Here is a 15,168-nt window from a genome sequence, read left to right as displayed (position 1 = left end):
TCATTATTGTAAAGTGTTACCCACAATTCTATAAAATATGTAGTGAGGGGGTCCCTGCTTCATCTCTGTCTCAGCCAAGGTTCCTTAGACTAAAAAACGTTGAAGACTCCTGTAATAGATTATTAATATACTAGTTTGATCAATTATATTGGGCTCCCAGTATGAAACCAGTTGAGAATGAATGACTGGTCTGTTAAATCAAAGCCTGTAATGACAGTGGAAGTGAAGTTATCATAAGTTAAAATGGACTGTACAGTATGTATACAGATTGAGCATCCATGTTGGTCAAATATGTATGTTGTGTTTGTTGCTATAAGCTCAGGTTCTAATAGGATTACTTTGTTTTCACATTTCAGACTCCGACTGTGAAAGCTCAAGTTACAGTCTAGTAGTCTAGTCTGCCCCGCGCACACACACACACACACACACACACACACACACACACACACACACACACACACACACACACACACACACACACACACACACACACACACACACACACACACACACACACACAAACAATGTGACCTCCCAAAACAATGATATTTGAACTTGGGGACCCCCCAACCCCGGGGACCCCCCAACCCCACCCTGACAAGCAGTTGGAATGTAGGAGTTGAGAGATAAAAAAAAAAAGTTTGCCTCTTTCTTATATTATTTGACAATTTGGCCAGTGGTTGACCAGGTTTTATCACATAGTTTGTTGATTATTTTTGATGCAGTAATGGACTTTTTTTCCCCTTTTCTTCTCTCCTTCTTTTTAGGTATTAAAAGGGTCTTGAAAGTCCTTAAATTGTCTTTTCAGTGTCCTCTGCCCCACCACCACTGGTCTAGTCTGCCACAGAGAAGACAGACTCATACACACCATATCCTACCCCATTCCCATGTCTGTAGACTAACCCTCAGGCTAAACTTAGTATGTAGACTACAGACAGACTGACTGACTGACTGACTGACTGACTGACTGACTGACTGACTGACTGACTGACTGAAGGACATAAAACAGACAACACACTGAACACAGACACAGAGAGATATCCTGTCTACAGTGGCTAAATCCTAAAAGAGTCCCTGTCTAGACTAGTCAGACACACAAACAGACACCCTGGCTATAAAACTCTCTACAAATGCAGTGCAAGGCATAATAAACCGGTCCATAGCGTTAGACAGGGAGCAACTCATTCTAGAGCTAGCATAAACCCAAGGACTCCTCCTTAGTCCCAAAATAATCGTTCATTTTATGAAGTACAGTCACTTCAAATGAGTCAGCAGGCTGGTCAGTGTCGTTATCTCCTACCACACCACACCATCGACCAATGCCACTACTTCAACAACAAGTAACAACCGATTCCTTAATAATAATAATAAATACACACTAAAAAGTAGAGTTTGTATCAGGAGAGCTGCTCTGCTGTCCTCACCTGGTGTGACTCCAGCGTCCAGCAGCACCGCACACACACAGCAGAGGACCTGGAGCCAGGAGGACTGGGACAGGAATGTCACCTCCATCTTCTTCTAAAGGGGAAAAATGTGTGTCAACAAAACGAACCCCAAACCCCCTGTCTGTCTGTCTGTCTGTCTGTCTGTCTGTCTGTCTGTCTGTCTGTCTGTCTGTCTGTCTGTCTGTCGGGCCGATCAGGGGACAGGAGGACACAGCAGCAGAGTGGAAATCAAAGCAACGCCAGCATTAACGGTTATCTTCTCAGTTCTTTAACGGTTATCTTCTCAGTTCTTTAACGGTTATCTTCTCAGTTCTTTAACGGTTATCTCCTCAGTTCTCCTCTGTGAAGGCGTTTCCTTCCTTCTTCTCCTTCTGATGTGAAACTGATGTTAAAACCACACAACTGCTTTTTTCTTTGGCCGTGCCATCATCATCATCATCATACTGCTGCTCTGCTCGCAACTAATTCACTGTTTACAGACAGTCAGAGGCTAAGAAGCTGCTTGGGTTCTTGTCAACTGCCTGCAGTGTCTGGTTTCCTGTAAATCCACGCGGTCCTTGATAAATCTACCGTTTAAAAACTTAAACAAACACGATCGCTGCTTCGGAAAATCAATTTGGAGCAGATCGAGATTTCTCTCTCTCTCTCGTCCCCTGCTAGAATGTATCAATCTGTTAGTGACCGCAACAATGTAACCAGACGTCCTTCCTTCTGGTGTTTGACAAAATAAAGGTCCTTCTAGAACTCTTCTTTTTCAATACCAAGCTGTTTCTCAAACAAAACATTTGTCCTGAATTAAAAATGTCAACTATTTTCCAAAAGAATTGCATGAATATGCCTGATTGAAAAATAACAGGAAAAAAATGAATTCCATACATTTTAAAACAAATTGATGTTATTAAAGAAGTAGTGAAAATATCCGATCTACAAGCTCACAGCGTGGCGTGAAGCGACAGGTTCTGAACTTGTAGATCTGCTATTTTCACTATTTTGGGAACCGGGCAAACGTCTAATTATTATTATTATTATTATTATTTTTAAGCTATATCAGTATCCATGATTAAATGTTAGATGTGTAGGCTACTCTCCGAAAAGAACTGCTCTACAACAATTAGTGTTTCATGTAACGGTAATAACGGTTAGTTTTCATATTTTATCTTGAAACAAACCTCTCAGAAGATAACTCTGGAACTGGAACTTCCGTTTTGTCCCAACAAGGTTCACTTTGGAAGGGCTACAGCAGCTACAACCACGCATGCGTATAAAACTGGACCGTGGCATCCCTCCCCTCCTACGGACACCAAACAACAGGGTCAGAGACTTGTGATATCAGCACTAAAATGCATTAATAAAATAGATAAATACAAATAAATAAATAACATCTATTCTATTTGTATCTCGAGATCCACATGATGGGACCTTTTGAGGCTTCACCTGAATCTATGGAACAAGTTGCCAGGCTGTGACGTCTTTTATGACATATCTATGACGTAGGTATTGTTACTCTAAATGTACCCCCTGGGGGTCCCCAGTTCACTAGTAGGATCTCCCCATCTCCCTGGGGGTCCCCAGTTCAGTAGTAGGATCTCCACATCTCCCCAGGTCTTAGGTCTTTAGTAGCCTAACTGAAAATATGGTGAGACACAATTCCATCCAACCAGGTCACCAGGAGAGCTAAAGGGTGAGGGTTCATTTGTTCCAGTTTTGTCTGCTCATTAAAAATATATAAATATCATGATAGTTATTAAATATTTTGAGCCAGGGACCCCCATACTAGATTTGTGTAAAATGGTTCAGAAATAGGCTATTACACATTACATTAAAATGTTATTTTTTTTTATGTTAAACGTTTTCTGAAGATTATTGAAAATATTGCCACATGAGCTTGTAGATCGGTTATTTTCAAATGATTTTTAACCACTTAAACCCTGTCTATTTGATCTGATCAGATGATTCAAGAAGCGCTCATATCTAGGTTCTAATAGTTATGACCCTCTGTCATTCAGTAGAGAAAGTTATTATTACAATCCACAGTATTGACTGAATGAACAATAGACATGATAATATTGTATGAATGCCTCAAATTGAAACTAGTTTCCTCCCCACCATGTTTTGTTTTAACTCTGGGAGCAGTAGATCGGTCCTGGGAGACCTGACACTTCTTCTCAAGGGTCTTCATCAGTGCAGTATCATAGACCTATTAGCCCTGATGAAGACCCGCGCAGTGCTGGTCGAAACATGTTGACTGCTCAGATCTCTCCTCTTTTTCAAGTTTTGGTTGATCCTAGAAGTAGCAACCTATGTTTTTAACTCTACTTTTATTTCCACTGAGCACCTGGTTGATCTCTTCTATCTATACAAGTCAGAGATACAGTATATTTTGTTCCTAAACCATTGAGTGATTTAAAGATATACAGTATATATATTTTACAATCAAGTGACATCAACAAACACAGTCCTACCTGTGCTCCAGAACAGAATGAACAACATTTGATGCATTTCTTTCTCCAGAGGATTCAGTAACACTTTTAGTCTGAACTGGACCTTCACTGAACAAGACAATCTGTCTTATATCTCGTATTACTGACCCTGTCAACTCTCCTCAACATATTTATCTCTTCGTGGATGTGATTTCTCTGTAATGTCACATGCAGTTTCTTCAAAGACTTTCTGAGACAAACGCTTGCTTATCAACACATCCTGAGCAGGAAGTTGGTCGGATCGGTCCGAAACTACCTATAAACGTTAGATATTACCTCTATGCCTGCCTTTAAAGCTGCAAATCTCCATATCTGTGTCCAATCCATTTTATGCCCAGATACAGACTTACAGAGATCTCTGTTACTGCCTATCTCTCTGTGTCCCTTTTATGCCAATATGGAAGTCCCTGATGTAATAATCCATATAACGTCTACACTGATAATGAGTACTACACTATGTACTCGGACAACGAGTTGGGTATAATGAGTACTCTGACAATGGATTCAACACATATAGTACTCTGACAATGGATCCAACACATACAGTATGGTTAGATAGAAGTAGAAGAAGCGCTACGTGGATCCGTAGGTAAAGCAAAAAACTGTAGTGTGGACAGGTGCTCTTTGGAGAGGGTATAATGATAAGGACAACAAAATCCAGTTCCATTCCATTGTATAAAAGATGTGTAAAGATAAGATGGCGAACTTAGACAAGATCCAAGGCAACTCTGTTACTTGCAGGTAGAAAACTATTTTATTTAAATCATGGCAGCAAAGTTAAAAAACGACCGACGCGTTTCAGCCTCGTAGGGCCTTCATCAGGGTCCGCACATACAGTATGGTATCATAACAGTACTCTGACAATGGATCCACCACACATCGTATCATAACAGTACTCTGACAATGGATCCACCACATATCGTATCATAACTGGACACACAGAGACATGGTTTCCCAACAGGATCCTTGCCTGCTGAAGGCAGACATAATGTGCTTTCCAGTGAAATCAAGTGTGTCTGCCTGTCTGTGAGTCACTACAGCACGCTGTGTTTGTGAGTCAGAACGTCGGTACCATAGCAACCTTTCTAACACCTCCCTTGTGTTTTGAACTGCATGTCCTGACAGTCCTATACCACACAGTATCAGTCCTATACCACACAGTATCAGTCCTATACCACACAGTATCAGTCCTATACCACACAGTATCAGTCCTATACCACACAGTATCAGTCCTATAACAAACAGTATCAGTATGTCCTATATGTCCAGTATGTCCTATACCACACAGTATCAGTCCTATACCACACAGTATCAGTATGTCCTATATGTCCAGTCCTATACCACACAGTATCAGTATGTCCTATATGTCCAGTCCTATACCACACAGTATCAGTATGTCCTATATGTCCAGTCCTATACCACACAGTATCAATATGTCCTATATGTCCAGTCCTATACCACACAGTATCAGTATGTCCTATATGTCCAGTCCTATACCAAACAGTATCAGTATGTCCTATATGTCCAGTCCTATACCACACAGTATCAGTATGTCCTATATGTCCAGTCCTATACCACACAGTATCAGTATGTCCTATATGTCCAGTCCTATACCACACAGTATCAGTATGTCCTATATGTCCAGTCCTATACCACACAGTATCAGTATGTCCTATATGTCCAGTCCTATACCACACAGTATCAGTATGTCCTATATGTCCAGTCCTATACCACACAGTATCAGTATGTCCTATATGTCCAGTCCTATACCACACAGTATCAGTCCTATACCACACAGTATCAGTATGTCCTATATGTCCAGTCCTATACCACACAGTATCAGTATGTCCTATATGTCCAGTCCTATACCACACAGTATCAGTATGTCCTATATGTCCAGTCCTATACCAAACAGTATCAGTATGTCCTATATGTCCAGTCCTATACCACACAGTATCAGTCCTATACCACACAGTATCAGTATGTCCTATATGTCCAGTCCTATACCACACAGTATCAGTATGTCCTATATGTCCAGTCCTATACCACACAGTATCAGTATGTCCTATATGTCCAGTCCTATACCAAACAGTATCAGTATGTCCTATATGTCCAGTCCTATACCACACAGTATCAGTCCTATACCAAACAGTATCAGTCCCCTTTTTTTACTTTCACTGTTTTCTGTTTGTTTCTGTCCGGGCACAGCCTCGACCATGTTGCAATTTGAAACCAAGATACATCGCTGGTAACTGGTGGCACAGAACAGGCCCTCAGGATATGGGATTGTGGTGGAGAGAGACAGACAGTGAGGGAGAGAAATGCAGTCAAGGCATATTTTAAATGTGTTCAGGCATGACCCAAATAATTATTTCCTGTTGCAGCGTTTATGAATATCAGTAGCAGACGGTCAGGAAGCAGCAACAGGAAATACACTTTGGACCCAGTCGTTCCCTAGCAATGCAATCCCACATGGCATGGATGCATGGATGCATGGATGCATGGATACATGGATGCATGGATGCATGGATACATGGATACATGGATGCATGGATGCATGGATACATGGATACATGGATGCATGGATGCATGGATGCATGGATGCATGGATGCATGGATGCATGGATGCATGGATGCATGGATATGTGATTACAATCTGTAGGAGCATGTCTACGTTCCATGTTTTTTCTTCGTTTTCTTTTCAACCACACGCATGAACCCAAATGACGAAACATACAAATCTTGAAACTAGATAATGAAAGCAACACTTCACGATTTTTGAACCACATGAGATTTAATGAGTTAATTATGCTTATGTTAAACACCACAGATGGCATTTCCTGCATAAATCAAAAACCATTTGGAAAAAAGGAATAAAAAACATAGACATAGAAAGGTAGACGCCTCCTTCGGCTAGGGGGGCGTATGCATTGAGCAACTAAGGGAATCTTCATCGCTTCCGTGTTCATTGCTTCCGCGTGCCTCACACATACGGAAGTCGGTAAGCCAATCAGAGGTAGGTGGGGGCTGGTCTTTACGTATGCAGCCTGTAAGAACAGCTGAGCAGAGCTACATCGGAACTGGCTCTGTTGAATTGGATTGTGGTCCTTGGATAAGTCCCGGAAAAGACACGCTGTGATTGGCCAGTAGTCACTTTGACTGACAGCGTTCCCTTAGTTTTTCCAGGAAGTCCGGACTAGAACTTTTGCACATCGCTCCAATGAACTGCAGAGGCGAACGAGGCATCGAGCTCTTTATATCTGTGATCAGTAATGTGGTCAGCCAACCCACTGCTACCTCACTTCCAGGTTGCTACGGTGTAGTGAGACAGGAATGTCTTTGTAGCGCAATTATTATATGACCATAAAGTTAAATTCAAAACAATTCACCAGCTTCTAATCTGGTTAAAAGTGAGGCACATAAACATAAAGGTCCATTCAGTGTACTAGATAAAGTACTGTATATAAAATTAACTTCAAAATCTTTAACAATTAAAACGTGTAAAACATCAAAAGCAGTATGAATATGAGTGCGTTGCATGTGTCTGTATTGCTGTGTAGCATTTGTAATATCATTGCCGCTGGCCAGTAACCTTGTATCTCTATATCAATATTTCTTTCATAAATTAATGCCCCATTTTATACTTCATCGTAAACAGCGTCACACAATTATAGCCCATCTACAATCTGACAACAGCTGATCTACAAGCTCACAACGTGTCGCATTGTGATGACAGCTGATCTACAAGCTCACAACAGCTGATCTACAAGCTCACAACAGCTGATCTACAAGCTCACAACGTGTCGCATTGTGATGAGACTACTTTTGAAATGTTTGAAACAATCGTGAACGTTTGCCTAAAATAGGGACCCAAAGTTGGAAAATGGTTGAGTTTATCTGTGGGTTTTATAAACAAATGGTTAAGTTTATCTGTGGGTTTTATAAACAAATGGTTGAGTTTATCTGTGGGTTTTATAAACAAATGGTTGAGTTTATCTGTGGGTTTTATAAACAAATGGTTAAGTTTATCTGTGGGTTTTATAAACAAATGGTTAAGTTTATCTGTGGGTTTTATAAACAAATGGTTGAGTTTATCTGTGGGTTTTATAAACAAATGGTTGAGTTTATCTGTGGGTTTTATAAACAAATGGTTAAGTTTATCTGTGGGTTTTATAAACAAATGGTTAAGTTTATCTGTGGGTTTTATAAACAAATGGTTGAGTTTATCTGTGGGTTTTATAAACAAATGGTTGAGTTTATCTGTGGGTTTTATAAACAAATGGTTAAGTTTATCTGTGGGTTTTATAAACAAATGGTTAAGTTTATCTGTGGGTTTTATAAACAAATGGTTAAGTTTATCTGTGGGTTTTATAAACAAATGGTTGAGTTTATCTGTGGGTTTTATAAACAAATGGTTAAGTTTATCTGTGGGTTTTATAAACAAATGGTTAAGTTTATCTGTGGGTTTTATAAACAAATGGTTAAGTTTATCTGTGGGTTTTATAAACAAATGGTTAAGTTTATCTGTGGGTTTTATAAACAAATGGTTAAGTTTATCTGTGGGTTTTATAAACAAATGGTTAAGTTTATCTGTGGGTTTTATAAACAAATGGTTGAGTTTATCTGTGGGTTTTATAAACAAATGGTTAAGTTTATCTGTGGGTTTTATAAACAAATGGTTAAGTTTATCTGTGGGTTTTATAAACAAATGGTTGAGTTTATCTGTGGGTTTTATAAACAAATGGTTAAGTTTATCTGTGGGTTTTATAAACAAATGGTTAAGTTTATCTGTGGGTTTTATAAACAAATGGTTGAGTTTATCTGTGGGTTTTATAAACAAATGGTTGAGTTTATCTGTGGGTTTTATAAACAAATGGTTAAGTTTATCTGTGGGTTTTATAAACAAATGGTTAAGTTTATCTGTGGGTTTTATAAACAAATGGTTAAGTTTATCTGTGGGTTTTATAAACAAATGGTTGAGTTTATCTGTGGGTTTTATAAACAAATGGTTAAGTTTATCTGTGGGTTTTATAAACAAATGGTTAAGTTTATCTGTGGGTTTTATAAACAAATGGTTAAGTTTATCTGTGGGTTTTATAAACAAATGGTTAAGTTTATCTGTGGGTTTTATAAACAAATGGTTAAGTTTATCTGTGGGTTTTATAAACAAATGGTTAAGTTTATCTGTGGGTTTTATAAACAAATGGTTGAGTTTATCTGTGGGTTTTATAAACAAATGGTTAAGTTTATCTGTGGGTTTTATAAACAAATGGTTAAGTTTATCTGTGGGTTTTATAAACAAATGGTTGAGTTTATCTGTGGGTTTTATAAACAAATGGTTAAGTTTAGCTGTGGGTTTTATAAACAAATGGTTAAGTTTATCTGTGGGTTTTATAAACAAATGGTTAAGTTTATCTGTGGGTTTTATAAACAAATGGTTAAGTTTATCTGTGGGTTTTATAAACAAATGGTTGAGTTTATCTGTGGGTTTTATAAACAAATGGTTAAGTTTATCTGTGGGTTTTATAAACAAATGGTTAAGTTTATCTGTGGGTTTTATAAACAAATGGTTAAGTTTATCTGTGGGTTTTATAAACAAATGGTTAAGTTTATCTGTGGGTTTTATAAACAAATGGTTAAGTTTATCTGTGGGTTTTATAAACAAACCAATGAAAAGTATTAACTAGCACTTGTTAATCAGTTCATTGGTTAGTTTTTTTCCATTTCCAGAAAAGTTAACGTTTTGGACATACAAGGTTTGCATCCGGCAGCCACGTTAATATGCTGTGTGTGTGTGTGTGTGTGTGTGTGTGTGTGTGTGTGTGTGTGTGTGTGTGTGTGTGTGTGTGTGTGTGTGTGCGCGTGCGTGCGTGCGTTCAGAACAGTGGTGCAGAGTCCAGGGCTTTGATACGGGCAGCAAACAGCAGCACATGTTTCTCCACCTCGGTGTTGATCTGCGTCTCTGAGGCGCTGGGGTTCTGCTGCACGAACAGAGCGATGTTCTGGATGCACTCCGTCTGGCACAAACAACAGCTGCAGTTTAGTCTCACAGGCAGCCACAATCTTCTAATCAATTTGAAAAAAGCATTTAACTCACAATCTATAACAAATAAATACAAAGCATGTTTTGATAAATAAAAAAAAGCAAAAAATAGATAAATATCGGTAATAACAAACTGAAGGAGCTATAGTCAACCTTTTCATTGTAGGGCCGACACTTTGTTTACATCCTAGTCTATAGACTAGAATGTAAACAAAGTGTCGGTCTGACAATGGCCAAAATGATTATTCTATCATTATTTTACGCTTTTTGTGGTCATTTTTGAATTGAAACACATATATGAAGCTTATTGTTTTATAAAATATTTTCAAAACATTTTTATTTTAGCATCCGTTTTTCAAGAAAAAGTTGACTATAGCTCCTTTAAATGTATAAATGTTTTACCTGTAGAAACACACTGCCTACTCGTTGTATTCTGTCGTTTTCACTGTTTGTTTTGGTAGACGGTTTTTTGGGCAACCAAAACAAACATTGACAACACAAAAGTAGAACGAGAGGGCAGTGTGTGGTAAACACCACCACACATGTAAAATACAGGGCAAAGTTACATACTATATACTTTAATCATTTAAAAACAATCAATAATAGTTGTGTGAGACATTGTGAGCTTGTAGATCAATTTATTTCCGTCTATAATTCGACAAGTTGAGTACCCAGGACCATTGGCTTCTTGGGAAAATCCTTTTAGCAGACCTTGTATTGTACTGTACTCCCCCGTAACCTGTCTCTGCAAACTGTTACATAAAAGTATTCAATCAATCAATCAATCAATACTAGAGCGGTGCCCGTTGGGCACTGGCCAACTCCGGAACAACACAAGTGGGAAATGAATGCCCCGACCCGGTTATGCAATACTCGTTGTCACCAACCAGTCAAGGCAGTCTATGATTTAGTAAGGGGATTTTATAAGATATTTGAACAATCTGCTAAGTAAATTGTTACCAATAAATGTCTTCACCAATGTGTTTCTAAAGGTGTGTAATAATATGTACTAAAAGGTTGAAATTCAACTCCCGGGGGAAACCTCATAAAAAACTGATTTGTGTTTGTGTCCCATTAATTTACTATACAGGAAAGAAATACAAAAAATAAATCTGCTTTAAGTAGCATGTGAGGGGTCAAACTAGGGGTTTTTCATGATGCTGAATCCATTGCAAGCATTTGTTTTGCACAAAAAACATTCCTTGGGCTAAAATCGGACCCACAAAACGATGGTTTAGTGATGAATCATCACTTTTCACCGTTTTGTGGGGGCCATTTGTCGCCCATGGAATGTTTTTCATGTAAAACAAATGCTTGCAATGGATTCAGCATCATGAAAAACCCCTAGTTTGACCCCTCACATGTTACTTAAAGCAGATTTATTTTTTGTATTTTTTCCTGTATAGTGACACAAACACAAATGATTTTTTTTATGAGGTTTCCCCCGGGAGTTGAATTTCAACCTTTTAGTACATATTATTACACACCTTTAGAAACACATTGGTGAAGAAATGTCTTGGTAACGATTTACATCGCAGATTTTCTTATGTTCCCCTCACTAATTTGGGGATTTGCAAGTGCATCTTGTCATCTCCAAATTTGGGCACTGTTTCAGTCCGATCCTAGCCGGACATGTGGCTGTTACCATACCAAAAATGTCTAATGTCCGATACATCAGCCAAACGAATATATTAATCGGGCTATACAACACAGAAGGTTCTATGCCATTCTAAAAATCGTTCTCTTCAAAAAAAAGAAGGAAAAAAAAAGTAATAATGCCATTGTTCAATTTGCCTCTGTGTGATAAAGTGCAGACTCTACTGTACAGTATGTTCACATTAAGTGTTTGATGTTGGTCTCTTGTATAATTAGTTTGTTATACAGTTTGGCAGAAGTCATACATTTAACAGTGCACGTTGTGACTTCAGCTAAGGCTTGTAAAGCAAAAAAAGTCCAAGGTCACAGTAAAATTGTGAAAAAAACACAATTAAAACCATACCACAGACGCAGTAATACCGCAGCAGTTTTTATTGCAGTGGGGACAATGGATTTTCTCTCTTTTCTTTTGTGTTTTCTTTTGCCAGTGGTATTATAAAATGTTGTCCTCAAGACAGTGGATGAAAACGTTACGGGCAAAGAGTGTGACTGACCGGGTATAAAGTTCTAATAATGGAGTCTGAATGAGGCTGGTTATTTTAGGAAATTGAGAAAAACACAATAAAGGTCCTTTTCACAGTTTATTTACCTCTCAACGGAGAGAACGACTGACGCGTTTCAACCTAACAGGTCTGCCTCAGGGTTGTCATTTTACTTACATGATTATTAATGATCCCGTTGATTCATAAATTGCTATTGTTGCTATAGACTGAACAAGGCAGCCGTTATATTCTATATATAGTTGTGATCACACGTCGCAAGACTCTCGGGGACTGCCCCATAGGTCGAACTTCCGTTGGGTTGAACAGCGTCTGTCGGCAGGTTAGATAATCACCCGCGTCACGGTTACTGAGGTTAGGTTTAGGGTTAGGGTTAGAGTTAGGCATAGTTTTACTGAGGTTAGGACTAGGGTTTGGGTTAGAGTTCGGTGGTCGATCCAAAGGGTGTTCGACCTAATGACATGTTACCCGACCTAATGACATGTTACCCGACCTAATGACATGTTACCCGACCTAATGACATGTTACCCGACCTAATGACATGTTACCCGACCTAATGACATGTATGACCTAATGACATGGTACCCGACTCGCAATGCAAAGCAGTGTAAGCGTGTAGACCCGATGCCAAGCCCGGTTGGAAGTTGCTCATGGATAGGCCTGCCACAATTATTATATAATCGTCTAATCGCAATTATTTTGTTATAATCGACATTTTTTTAAATTGTAGAAATAGCAGATCTACAAGCTTATAGATTGTCTTTTTCCACTATCAATGTTCTTTATGTATAAAGTCAAATATATCAGTCATTTCTTTGTATATTAATCGTCAACTTAAATGTGTAACCGTGACAGCCTTGCTCATGTGTTGTTAGTTACCTTGTACTGCTCCACTTGGTCCTGGCCGGTGACCCTGTTGAACAGCTCTCTGGCCACCTGAACTCCATTCAGAAAGATGAGAGACTGTCTGTCTGAGTCTGACTGAGACGACAGCCAGCGCAACAGCGCCATCTGCAGACAGAGGGAGGGAAGGAAGTATATACTGTAGCTTTTACTTGTCATGCTAGTGATGCTACTAGCCCTGGCTGCATCCTGCGTCCCTGACGCATATTTTTTTTAAAGGACGCATTAAACTAAGCATCACTGCATCCCGGGGATGCATACAACTCTATCCTTCCTGCTATCAGTCATTTCACTGCACCACCAGCTGAGCTGCATGTGGCGGAGTCTCCAGAGCTGTGCGTTGTGGCATTATTGATGAGATGATTGAGAACATCTTGTAAATCCATGCTTCTGTCCTTTATTAACTACATACAAGCCTACTGCTTCTCTACTACAGTGGTTCTAAATGTGAGAGAATGAAGGAAGCAACCTGAGGAACAGTTTAATTTCACTGTTATTTCACTGTCTACCTTAGAGGCAGACGATAGAGACATTTAGGGTGCTTCTTGATGTCATGACACACTAGATAGTGACAGCACCCGTATCATGTAACACTATAGGCTATTTAGTTGCATCTGTGACGTTGAAATTAAAATGTGTTTGTTTTTCGTATGTGTATTATATATGCTGTGATCAGGGCGTCCTTGAAAAAGAGAGCTTGCTCTCAAATGGGCACCTGAATAAATAGAAATAGAAAAAAGAAAGGAATATATAATGATAATTATAGCCATCATCATGGATTCTCAGTTGTAAAATATGTAATAAATGTAATCTATTATGTAATAAATCTAATCTATGCAACAACAACTATCTTCTCATAGGTCCTGCAAGAACAATACAATATCAATTTGGGGGACATTGATATGAAAATGTGTGTTGTCTACTCACCTTGTATGTGTGGACATACATATATTGTTTGAAATATGTTCGTAACGCCCCACAAGCCCTAAAAACTAAACTCCAAACAGCCCAAAATAAACTAATTAGGGTCCTGCTTAACCTTCCCTATCAGACTCACCTAACCGCTACTCATCAGTTAAGAGTGGGGTGGCTCAGAGTAGATGACAGAGTACAGCAACTTGCAATGGGCCTGGTGTACAAGATACACTACACCACTATGATACCCAAGTACCTGTCAAAATACTTTATAAACGTTAAGGATGTCCACAAGTCAACTCAAAGAAAGGGTCAAACTCGTTCTTCTGCTATACAACCAAAATGTGGAATGCCTTACCGAAGGTCTTAAAGGAGTGTGGATCTCTAGCATCCTTTAAAATCGCCCTGAAAAACCATTTACAGGCAGCAGCCGTTCGCAACTGGTAAAAAAAAAAACCTAGCCCAGCCCTACCCTCCCCTGCCCCCTCAAACAAACCTAGCCCAGCCCAGCCCTGCTCCTTTTATTTGTATATACTTACTGTTTGTATTGACTTACTGTATTTCTTTTACTGACTACATCTACTGCATAGTACTGTGTTCTATTCGTCTGTCATTCAATGTTATATTATGAGATACTTTAATGGTTTCCTGTGGAAATAAGCTTAGTCTTTTCATGGATCTCCTTTTAGTAGACCTTGTACCAGTGAACTGTACCGTCATGAAACTGTACCTTTTCCTATGCAAACTGACAATAAAGTCTTCAATCAATCAAAGAAAGAAAGACTGACTGACTGACTGACTGACTGACTGACTGACTGACTGACTGAGTGTGTGTGTGTGTGTGTGTGTGTGTGTGTGTGTGTGTGTGTGTGTGTGTGTGTGTGTGTGTGGGAGAGAGAGAGAGAGTGTGTGTGTGTGTGTGTGTGTGTGTGTGTGCGTGTGCGTGTGTGTGTGACAAACCTGTTGAAATAACTGAGCGTTTGTCATTTGTCCTCCTGTGTTTGATGATCCCGACATGTTAGCAGCCTTCTGTGGAGCAGTAGTATTAATACTGTAGTATTACTACTCTACTAGGCGTCACTCACCAACAACACACCCTTTAATCTAAACTTTAAGATCTCTTCTATAAAACATAACACGACTAATTTAACGTCAGTATGAGTAAATATCTTGTAAAGATCATGGAGTAAACAACTGAGCTGAGCGAGGCGTCACTCCTTCTACAC

General features: G+C 39.1%; 2 protein-coding genes across 2 annotated transcripts in view; both read right to left on the bottom strand.

Moving 5' to 3' along the window:
- The window catches only part of LOC308295976 (disintegrin and metalloproteinase domain-containing protein 9-like), a 92,529-nt gene extending 90,443 nt beyond the window's left edge, over nucleotides 1-2,086 (bottom strand). Inside the window, exon 1 of the mRNA XM_080739079.1 lies at nucleotides 1,425-2,086. Coding sequence (XP_080595205.1) covers nucleotides 1,425-1,512 — 88 coding nt within the window. The 5' untranslated portion in view covers nucleotides 1,513-2,086. The remainder of the gene's footprint in view (nucleotides 1-1,424) is intronic.
- Nucleotides 2,087-9,384: 7,298 nt separating this feature from the next.
- On the bottom strand, nucleotides 9,385-15,168 carry LOC308296017 (uncharacterized protein). The gene is made up of 3 exons (XM_080739126.1): nucleotides 14,903-15,168; nucleotides 13,004-13,135; nucleotides 9,385-9,942 (listed from the first exon to the last, which is right to left on the bottom strand). The coding sequence occupies exons 1-3, from the start codon at nucleotides 14,957-14,959 to the stop codon at nucleotides 9,802-9,804; spliced, it is 330 nt and encodes a 109-aa protein (XP_080595252.1). The 5' UTR covers nucleotides 14,960-15,168; the 3' UTR covers nucleotides 9,385-9,801.

Source organism: Nannobrachium achirus (genome assembly GCF_963921795.1).
Source record: "Nannobrachium achirus genome assembly, chromosome: 12".
Classification (NCBI taxonomy): domain Eukaryota; kingdom Metazoa; phylum Chordata; class Actinopteri; order Myctophiformes; family Myctophidae; genus Nannobrachium; species Nannobrachium achirus.
This window is presented reverse-complemented; position numbering and strand designations above follow the sequence as displayed.